We start from the raw sequence: 11455 nt of genomic DNA, 5'->3' as shown, positions 1-11455 counted from the left end.
GCGCCATTGCACTCCAGCCTGGGTAACATGAGTGAAACTCCGTCTCGAAAAAAAAAAAAAAGAAAAGAAACAAGCAAACATAAAGTTTACTGTTGTGTTCTAACTACCTACATCTTACTCTTCATTGGGGTCATTTTTGAACAAGTGCTGCTGAAACTCTGAATCCCTTCATGTGGAAGGGATAGCAATCTAAAATTATAAAAAGAGAAAATACTCCCTGAACCTAAATCCTGCTTTCTCACCAGAATATTCAAACATCTCTTTCTTTTGGTTTACTGTCCAACCTTCCAAAAGCTGGAGAGGCATGGGGGTTAAGAGCACATCCCTTTGACGTTTGAATTCTTACTCTAATATATAGGGACTACTGATGGAGGTATGTTATTCAATCCTCTGCCCTTAGTCTCCTTGTCACTGAAATAGGGGTTGCAATGTGGGTATGGTTGTGACACTTACATGAGGATGTGTTAAAGGATAAAGCAGGGTGAGCAAGAATCTGATCAATGGCCGCCGTTCAGTCTTCCCTGCCCATTTGGTGCAGTCTTGTGAATTGGGCTGATACCTGCAATACTCTGACTTCCTTAGTCAATCACCAGCAACTTCAAGTAGCCTCTTTGCCTTCTAATCCTTGCCGCTCCCACTAGAATGGATCATTCACTATTCTTTCCCTCCAACACTCCCTCACTGACACCTCTGTTCCCTGTATTTTCACTCCGTAAATTAGAGACACCACCCTCCCAGTTGTTCTTCATCTCATCTCCTCCCTCTTCTTCCAGCCTCCTTTTCTCTGCTCCCTGCCATGGTTCAAGGTTAGGTGCTCATCATTTCTCTTCTGGACCATACAGGGGTCTCTCCTAAATATTTCCTATCAGCCTACCATAACCAGAGTTACCTACTTAAAGCATAGATTAAATCACATCCTCCCTACCCTTCAAAAAGGCTTTCATGATTTCTTTTTTTTTTTTTTTTTTTTTTGCTTTGTTGCCTGGGCTGAAGTGCAGTGGTGCCATCTCAGCTCACTGTGACCTCCGCCTCCCGGGTTCAAACAATTCCTGAGCCTCAGCCTCCCGAGTAAGTAGTACTACAGGCACGCGCCACCACACCCAGCAAATTTTTGCTAAATTTTGTATTTTCAGTAGAGATGGGGTTTCACCATGCTGGCCAGGCTGGTCTCATCCTGAACTCAAGTGATCCACCCACCTCAGCCTCCCAAAATGCTGGGCTTACAGGTATTAGCCACCTCACCGGGGTTAGAATCAAAGTCAGGATTTTTTTTTTTTTTTTGAGGTGGAGTTTCACTCTTGTTGCCCAGGCTGGAGTACAATGGCGTGGTGTCAGCTCACCGCAAATTCCACCTCCCGGGTTCAAGCAGTTTGCCTGCCTCAGCCTCCTGAGTAGCTGGGATTACAGGCATGAACCACCATGCCTGGCTCATTTTGTATTTTTAGTAGACATGGGGTTTCTCCATGTTGGTCAGGCTGGTCTCGAACTCCTGACCTCAGGATATCCACCCACCTTAGCCTGCCAAAGTGCTGGAATTACAGGTGTGAGCTGCCTTATTCAGGCTAACGTCAGTACTTCTAAGCACAATGTCCATGGCCTCCAAAGTCTAGCCCTAACCTAACTCTCCATCCTGTGCTAAGCTCATCCTTCCAGGGTATTCCACCTCCACCACACAGGCTGTGTACTCTCCTGCCTTTGTCTTTCCTGGAATGACTTCCCTGTTAAGGACATCTCATCGTATTTTAAAGGCTCAGATCAAATGCAAAAATTCAGTGATGTAGGCAGGCTTTAGTATTTCTTTTGTCTTGCTTTGATAGCATGCTTTTGTGCCTCGAACATATTTTTAGATCTCTCATATTCTGTCGTTTACTTATGTCTCCCTACAGTACTCTAAGCTGTTTAGAGCAAGGTCTTTCTCTTCCTTGTCTTTGTGCCCACTCTGCCCCTTAGAACCTGAAATGGGGGTCACAATGTGGGCATGGTTATTATACTTTCATAAGGATGTGTAAAGCAGGGTGAGCCAGAATTCCATCAATGGCTGCCTTTCATTATTCCCTGCCCATTTGGTGCACTCTTGTGAATCAGGCTGATAGCTGGATATGTATGGGATTGAAAATAGGAAACACCATGCAGTATGGGGTTTTAAAAATAGGAAACACCAATTACTTTTAGAGTGAATGAAAGATCTTTAGCATGAACAAATGAACCTTAGCATGATGAATGGTTGCTTTCATTTATGTTCAGCTCTTAAGAATTCTCTGCCCAAGTTTCATTACTGCACCTGCCACAGAAGGCAGGTCATACTCAGCCACATGGGTCACTCATTCATGGACTGCTCTTCAACTCACCTAACAACCTAAGGGAATTTTCAAGGGATTTCCAGGGGAGTTGTATTATCTTAAGTGTTTTTGACTCATGATGGCTCTTGAACATTCTTTACGTTACTGATTCTACCGCTAAGTAATGAATTCACTGTTCGTTTTTTGGAAGAATTTCAACTCACCAAAGACACTGAAGCCTCATTTTAATCATTAGAAAAGTTTTCTTTTTTAAGTAATTTCCTATATAAATGAGTGGAATATGTTTCCAAAGGGCAGTTAACTGTTTTCAGCCCTATTATATATCACATTATAACAAAATCCAAGCAACTTTAAATGTTTTGTTGCAGTATGGGATTGTACAATTATGATTTTGCAGAGCTGAGGGAACTTGAAATCAGGACACATTGGAATTGAAAAAAAACTTGGAAATTATCTAGCAAGAAACTAATAACCTATTTGGAGGTTATTAACTCCTCTGAGATGCTGATGGAGTCTCCTATGGACTCTTCTCTCTATATAAATATAAACCTCTGAATATAATTTCAAATAGTTAATGGACCCTAAAGAAACTGTGGACCCAGGCTGAGAACCCAAATATTTCATCAAAAACAGAAGGCTCACAATGACTATTAGAAACTAGACTGTGAGACAATAGAACTAAAAAAGCAGAAAGAAAAGAGCAAGAACATGTTCTTCAGGAGGTCAAGCCTAAGAGATGCAGGAAGCCAGGCCCTGCTCTCCATGACGAGGCCGCCACCTGCCCCTGAGTGCCATGTCAGGGTGAGTCAGATCCACTTTGAAGATTCAGAAATTGAAAAGAATACCACTCTCCTCAGGACCCCGGCCAGAAAAACCTCATGGCTTCCTCTGTGGCCAAGGGCAGACAGTGACTCCTGTTCAGCCATTGCTGTTCTCCAGGAGTCATGGAGTCTACGTCTTGGGTTCGGGAAGCCAGTTGCTGGGTTTGAGTATTTAGAAAACTGTCCAGGCAACAGCAGTGACTTGCAGTGAAAAGCAGGAAGCCACATGTAGAGAAGGGATGGAGCCAGAAAACGCAGAGGTTAATGGCATCTGTTACCTTTAAGGGGTATGGAGGCTGTTCTTCAAGTAGTGCTTTGATTGTGTAGTTCATCTGAATCAGGATTGTCCCAGGGCTATGTATGCAGTAGCAAGCAAAACAGACATGTAAATTCAAAATGAATTTACAATCTATTGAGGGAGACAGATAATAGACAAGCTTGGGGTTGGTTTTTTTAAACCAAATATGTAGCTACATACTATGTTAAGTGCCATGAAGAACATGATTAGAATTCAGCAATAGTGGATAATATGCTGGTGCAGAGGAAGAGGACTTACATCCTAAGCCAAAGGAAAGCTTTTCCAAGTAGATGGTGCCTAAACTGAAATCTGAAAGATGAGTTGTGCCTTGAGATGCAAAGTAGAGGTCAGGGAGAGAGTATGCAAAAGCCCTGAGGCAGGAAAAGCTTAGATGTAAGTGAAGAATGACAGAAAGCTAGTGTGGCCCAGGGGTAGATTGGGAGGGTGGGCGAGACCTACCGTGTTCAAGTTGGAGAGGGAGGCCCTATCACCAATAGGGAAAAATTTTGTTTGAAGTGCAATTCTATTTCAGAAGTAATTGAGAAGTTTTCAGCTGGAAAGAAATATGATTGCATCGGTGTTTTTAATGACCACAGATGAAATATGAAATATGATTGCATCTGTGGTCATTAAAAACACAGATGCAATGTTTGGGCAGCTCTGTGGGAAAAAGATAGGCTGGAGAGAGACATAAGATGGAAGAGGGGCTATGCAGGCAGCTGTTATATTAACCCACGTGAGAGATGATGGCCGTGTGGATAATGGTAAAATATGGATGAAGAGGAGGGAGCAGTTTGGGGTGATACTGTGGAGACAGAAACAACAGGAGCTGATGACAGCTTGAACGTAGTGGGTGAGGAGAAGAGACCAATTAAGAGCGACAGCCAAGTATGGGGCTTGCACAGGTGAGTGGATAATGGTGTCATTTACTGAAGTGGGAAAGAATGGAGGACTGGCCTGAGGAGAGAAAGAATGTCAAGGATTTCATTTTGTATATTGAGTTTGTAGGTCTTTGAAGCCACAAGTGGAGATGTCAAGGAGGCAGGCAACTGCCCTGTCCTGAGCTCTAAAGAAAGTGTGCTCTGGAGTTTTCCCAATGGCCAATAGATAGCTCCTGGAGAGACAGCTGATGTTCTCACCCCCGGACGTCTTCCCCAGTTCTCAGTGCACTTTGGGATGGAGTCCCGGGGGCAGCTGGAGGTCCCTTGCACCACTGGCTCTGCATGAAATATTGCTAGATATGACAGAGGGTATAATACCTGATGGAGAGCCACCAAAACTCCCAGAAAATTGTGCTTAGCATTCCGACACCTGCATGCAGTCCATATGGTGGTGCCATGATAGAACCGCTGCACTGGGTGGCACTTTCTAAACTGGGGACAGCACTTCACTGCCCTAATGGGTCTGCCCTCTCTGGGCTTCTTTTTCTCCAGACAGGGAGGCCAGGGGCTTCACCAGATGTGGATCCCTTGGGGCAGCAGAATAATCTGACCGAGGGGACATTATCATTGGGAGAGCATATAAATTTGAGGTCATTCCTAAGGCCTACGTCATTAAACTAGAGGAGAAGATTCAAGAGCATCTTTCAAACAACAGGGCTGTGAGTTAGTGTCAGGATTTGGATTAAAGAGCCCAGGGATGGGGTCAACAACATAGGCAGAGGGAGAAGCAGGTGATGAGGCGGGTGGGGATATTCTGTTCTCTTGGCTGGGCTTCCATATGTTTCCTGCAGAATGACATGTGGGCAGTGCTGCTCCCTTTTTCAAACCCCAGTGAAGCCACTGTAAACACCCCCCCAGGTTCTGGTGATGCCATTTCTTTCAACGATGTTTCACCCGCACTGAAGTTGGATCACAGTGCATTTCCCTGTTTAATCCCATTCTGTCTATCTTTGTAGAGGCTCAAAATCTTCCCTTGCCTTTAAAAAAAGATCTTCATACAAAAAGGTAAAATTGATTATATTTTTCCAGAAAATACACAAGTTATGATAAAGATTTGGATTTATATTAATATAATCAAAGAGAGGAACAAGTTGTATCTGCAGTATTTTGGAAAATAGATTTTTTTAAAAATCATTCATCTTTTGGGCCAGGCATGGTGGCTAAAGCCTATAATCCCAGCACTTTGGAAGGCTGAGGTTGAGGTGGATGGATCTCTTGAGCCCAGGAGTTCAAGACCAGCCTGGGCAACATGGTGAAACCTCATCTCTACTAAAAATACAAAAATTAGCTGAGTGCGATGGTACACGTCTGTAGTCCCAGCTATACTGGGGGACTGAGGCCAGAGAATCACTGGAGCCTTAAGAGGTTGAGGCTGCAGTGAGCCGTGATCAGGCCACTGCACTGCAGCCTGAGCGACAGAGTGAGATCCTGTCTCAAAATAAAATTTTTTGTGAAGAAAATACAAAAACTAGCCAGGTGTGATGGCACACACCTATAATCCCAGCTACTCAGGAGGCTGATGCATGAGAATCACTTGGACCCAGGAGGCGGAGGTTGCAGTGAGTTGAGATGGTGCCATTACCTTCCAACCTGGACAACAGAGCAAGACTGTCACAAGAAAAAAGAAAAGAAAAGAAAAGAAAATCATCCATCTTTTACCACTGGGAGAAACTAAGTGAGGAGAAAACAGGATCTATCTGTTTCTTACAATTACACATGACTCTAAAATTATATCAAAATAAAAATTAACCAAAAAAAAGTTAAAAGATTTTTTTAAAAGATCCTTAATTTTCCCCGATTTTTCTGTATCTCTTCAAAAAAGCAAAAAATATTAATTCCCTTGAGGCATGCATACAATGGAAAGGTTCTTGGATATGGCGTTTGTATTATTTGAATGACATCAGGGAAGCAAATTACAAAGTTAATTTGATCCAAAAAAAAATTCTACTTATCCATAGACTTACTTGAAATAATTTTCCCGGTTGGAGTTGGAGGTTGTCTAAAAAGGCCAGTAGACAAGTTGTAGCTTACAGAGACAAAATTGATGTCTGTGCTTTGCCTGACCTGGGAGACTGTTCTTGGTTCTGGGGGCCAGGCCCCCTCTGTGCCCAGTGTGGCATTGGCATTATAAACTTTCCATGAGGCACAAGATTTCTCACGAGACACCCACCCCGCTCTTTCCTCCTATGGCTTCCAACACGACATGAGCCCAGAACAGTCTTTCAGGAGTCCTCTTACCCAGCACCACTCCTGACTGTCTTAGCTACCTGAGGGTCTAACTTTGCTGTGTTCCTCAGCTTCTGTATCTGTGCAAGTTTGTAGAAAGGCCATCCCTTAGAGAGCATCCTGCGAGCCTGCAATATGAGCTTAGAATACTGCAAAATACACAGGATGTTAGGACGTCGCTATGCAGCAGTATTGGAAGAGGAAGAAAAGATATCAGAAGATGTATTCCTGGGCTAATGTGTTTGTGTCTAATTTTCCTCTTCTTTCTCACACGATTCAGGGAGAAAATTCATTACATTCGGACTGAGGGTAATCACGGGCTTGAGAAGTTGTCCTGTGATGCAGACCTGGTCATTTTGCTTAGGTAAGGGGCTAGGCCTGAAATCGTTCTGGAAAAGCTTCCCTGGGCAGTTCTCCTCCATCATGGCCACCTGGGAAATGGCCTAGACTGAAACACTCATGGCTTGTTCTAGAGGATTCTAGTAGCTGCAAGGGAAGTGGGACCCCACGCTTGTACACCTGTGTCCATCACAGTCCTTAGGTTTACAACTGAGGTACCAAGAGCTGCATAAAGTACCTGGTGGAAACTTTGTTGTAGGAGTAATCAGGGTTTAAAACAACACTGAGAATTTGCAGCCAGGATGTACCTGTCTTTCTATACTACATTTAAATCTGATTGCTTTTGTTGCTTTGTGAGAACTATAACTGCTGTTACTCCGATTCGTGAACACTTTCTCAGGGATGTAAAACTGACTCTTTTTTTTTTTTCATTTGCAGTCTCTTTGAAGAAGAGATTATGTCCTACGTCCCCCTGCAGGCTGCCTTCCACCCTGGGTATAGCTTCTCTCCCCGCTGTTCACCCTGTTCCTCACCTCAGAACTCCCCAGGTAACGGGAATCTGGCCTAATAGCTCCCGTTAAGTGGCCATGTGTGTTTCCCCAGGTGAAGGTGAATGAAAGCAACTGTATATGTGTGTTCTTTCTCTTGACATTTCCAGTTCCCTAATTGAAAATGCACTCTATCAGGTTTTGACAAACTGCTGTCTGTTTTTTATAATGTCCCCACAAACTAGAATGGGGTTTACAGTTTGAAGTGTTTGGAAAAAAAAATGTTTTGCTGGACAGGTGGCTCATGCCTGTAATCCCAGTGCTTTGGGAAGCCAAGCCAGGAGGATTGCTTGAGCCCAGGAATTCAAGACCAGTCTGGGCAATGTAGCAAGATCCCCTTCTCTACAAAAACATTAAAAATAAGCCAAGTGAGGTAGCATGTGCCTGTAGTCCCAGCTTCTAGGGATGCTCAAGCAAGAGGATTCCTTGAGCCCAGGAGATTGAGGCTGCAGTGAGCTATGATTTCACCACTGCACTCCTGCATGGACAACAGAGAGAGACCCTATTTCAAAAAAAAAAAAGAAAGAAAGAAAGAAAGAAAAAAAAAAAAATTTTAAGATAGTATTTTATGACACATAAATACTAGATGAAATTTAAACTGCAGTGTCCATAAATAAAGTGTAATTGGAGCCCAGTCATGCCTGTTCTATGTTAGCTTTCACACAAGACATGAGAAACAGCAACAGAAGCCTCATGGTCTGCAAAGCCTAAAATATTTATTCCCGGGTCCTTTGCAGGAAAAGGTTGTTGTCACTGCTTTAAATTACTATTGCATTCCAAAGTCACTCTCCAGGCATTTCAAAGGGAAGTGCCCTTTCTGAAACATTCTGCCTTGTGACTCAGAATTCAATTGCACACCACTTTTGGTGATACAGCTACTAGGAACTATTGTTATATCTCCACAAAGATTCCAAAGAATTTTCTGACACTTTTCAAAATTATTTTCCCTGTTTTCTTTATGTATGAGAATGAGCTTATGATACAAAAATTATTTGTATGTATTTTCCATTCCAAGTGAGGGAATATATATGTTAAACTGTTTAGTGGATAAAAGATGTTTTCACCAGGCACAGTGGCTCATGCCTGTATTCCCAACACTTTGGGACTCGGAAGTGGGCGTTTTACGTGAGCCCGGGAGTTCAAGAACAGCCTGAGCAATATAGTAAGACCTCATCTCTACCAAAAAAAATTTTTTTAATTAGTCAGGTGTGTTGGTGCATGTCTTTAGTATTAGCTATTCAGGAGGCTAAGGCAGGATCTCTTGAACCCAGGAGGCAGAGATTGCAGTGAACTGAGACTGTGCCACTGCACTCCACAGCCTAGGTGACAGAGCGAGACCCTATCTCAAAAAACAAACAAACAACAAAAAAAAGATATTTTCTGGATTCATCAAGATAAAGAGCTTAGGTCAAATCCATACCTCCAGACTGGATCCAGATATTGAAGAACTTTTCCATTTGTATTTTACTGGGATTATCACATGGTAGGTTTCTGTGGTTGTACCATTTGAAGTAAAAGGGATTCGTTTGAAACATCTAGGAACGTCCCATCTCGCAAGCTCTAGGATCAGGGTCGGAACGTGGTTTTTGATGCTAGTGGTGAAACTCCTAAGAGAAACAGACCTTGGCAATAAGCTTTGTCTCTGAGCAGGGATGTCACACTCAGAGTTAGGATCATTCAGTATTGCCGTAGGCCTCCAGACTAGAGTATCTTTCAGTTCTGATTCCTGCAGGTTGTAGCATTCAGAACTCTCTCTTAGAGGTAGTTTTGCTAGTTGTTAAAATATGTTTTCAGGATAGTATCTCCCTATTGTCACTCCCTTCAAATAAGTGTACCAACAGCATTGTTAAGGAAATGTGTAATGCTTGCTACCTCTGACACACAACATAATTAAGATCCCATTGTCTAAGATGACCAGGAGCTTTGCTAAAGCCAGCGTCAGCACAGTCACACACTTTCAGCACCCAGAGGGAAATCTGTTTCTGGGGAGCAAAGACAAAAGCAGGGTGCTTTGGGGAAAAAGTTTGGAGGAGCTGCAGATCTCATGATGGTCTGCCATGTTTGTAGAGATTGTCCTAGCCTGACAGTGCTGTCCATGTTTTGGTCTACAGACTTTGATACTAGACTATGATATTAATATCATTATATAGGAGAGATATCATATTGCAAATAGAAAAATAAGAGCAAATGAAGAGTTATTTCCTAAATAAGAATTATTTGGATATTCTAAAAGGAATAAACTTTCCTGATAAAGATATGACTGATACCATGAATCTAAGTAATCATCCAGTTCATTTTGTCAAAGTACTTCTTTATTTTCTAGCATTGACCACAGGGTCCTAGAATATGTAATCCAAACATGTTGATTTTAAACTTTATAATCCCCATTTTCTTAGGCCTTTATGAAACCTACCCAGGAGCTATAGAGATTGTGAATCATGACATTTATGCCAAAGTACTTTGTAAAGTATCAATTATTTGAAAAATGCACAGCAGTGATCATGATAGTACCAGCAGTCATGAAAATCATAATATAAAATATACTGAAATGTGCTGGACAGTAAGTTATACTTGCACGTACAGACTTGTATTCTAGTTCTGTGTACATCCTGAAACCTGGTATCCCACCAAGGCTACTTCTTTTTAAGTGGTGGCCATTGGTTCCCTCAGGCCCAGGTGTCATGGAGCGCAGGTGGGCGGGGCCCGCATGTTTCTTTGCTTTTACCACTCAGCCATATCCCTCCCCTCCCTTTCTCCCAGTTGCTGTCATCTACAACCTTTTTCTCATTCTCAAGGCCTGCGGCCCCTGTCTGGTAGTCTTTCTCTCCTTCCCAAGCAGGTCCTTCCGTCCTCCTGGATGACTTCAACATCAACAGGGACCCTCATTCCATTCCCTGGCTTCCCAGTTTCTGGTCTTTGTCTGCAATGACTTTCTGTTCCCCCGCCTCAACCACTTATTCCCAAAATCACATTCCTGACCTTATGATCATCTCCAAAATCACTAAGTCAAACCTCTTCCCTTCCAATGTGCTTGATCCACTACCCTCCCTAGTACCATCCTTTGGCCTCATCAAGGTCTCTGGTCCATGGACTTTTCTCCTTTCCTTTCTATCATCTTTCCCTGGTGCAGCGTAGATTCTGCAGTTCATCACTTCAGTAGCATCCTTGCCAATGCCCTGAATTCTCCTGACCCTCTCTGTTTTGTTTGCATCCTCTGGCAGAGCTTTACCCCCAGATGAACCTTCCTGTCTGCTCCCCCACCCCCCTCTGCAATTAGGCACTCTTGGGAAAATTCACCTCACAAGGTAGATTAACAATTCTAAGTTAGTCATCTCTTATCTCACATGAACCTTGAACACTGATCTTCTCTACCATTATTTCAAACATTTCCCCTAAAGCCTCCAACCCTCAGCACCCCTTCTATCTCCTAGCAGATGACGTCCTGTTTTACTTCACTGAGAAGTTGAAGCCATACAGCAGAAACTTTCTCAGAGGCCTGCCATCAGACCTACAAGGCTAGCAAACCTGCACACATCTTCTCTGCCACGCCTGTACATGAAAGGAGGTGTCTTTGCTAAGGTCGCCATGAACTCTGGCCACCCAGTCCAATCCAGCGGGCAGTTCTCTGCCTTCCTAATCTTCGGCAGCGTGTAACATAACCAGCTGCTGTCCCCGACATTCCCTCTCCAGTTTGCTTCTGGGACACCACTCCAAACACCTCGTCTATGAGAATTCTGACCATTCCTGCAGCCTCATCCTCCTCTTTCTATTATCCTTACAGCTCAAGCCCAGGCTTTTTTCTCCGTTCAAACTGTGTCTCTCTCCAGACAAAGGGACCGTCATCAAAGACCAAGTTCATGCTCTTTCCCAACAAATGTGTTCTTTTTCTGCTGCTCCCCATCTCAGTGAATGCCGCTGCAGCACATTCAGTTACAAAATCTAACACCCACCTCTCCCTCACTACTTATATTCAATTCATTGC

General features: G+C 43.2%; 1 protein-coding gene across 10 annotated transcripts in view; it reads left to right on the top strand.

Moving 5' to 3' along the window:
* The window catches only part of HECW1 (HECT, C2 and WW domain containing E3 ubiquitin protein ligase 1), a 453917-nt gene that overhangs the window by 385028 nt on the left and 57434 nt on the right, over window positions 1-11455 (top strand). For all 10 annotated transcript variants that reach the window (XM_017515382.2, XM_017515378.2, XM_017515385.2 and 7 more), the window contains 2 exons: window positions 6867-6950; window positions 7364-7473. In XM_017515382.2, the coding sequence (XP_017370871.1) occupies window positions 6867-6950; window positions 7364-7473 (194 nt within the window). The remainder of the gene's footprint in view (window positions 1-6866; window positions 6951-7363; window positions 7474-11455) is intronic.

The sequence above is a fragment of the Cebus imitator genome, unplaced genomic scaffold (assembly GCF_001604975.1).
Source record: "Cebus imitator isolate Cc_AM_T3 unplaced genomic scaffold, Cebus_imitator-1.0 Scaffold548, whole genome shotgun sequence".
Classification (NCBI taxonomy): Eukaryota; Metazoa; Chordata; class Mammalia; order Primates; family Cebidae; genus Cebus; species Cebus imitator.
The sequence above is the reverse complement of the archived record's forward strand: the minus strand, read 5'-3'. Positions and strand labels throughout refer to the sequence as shown.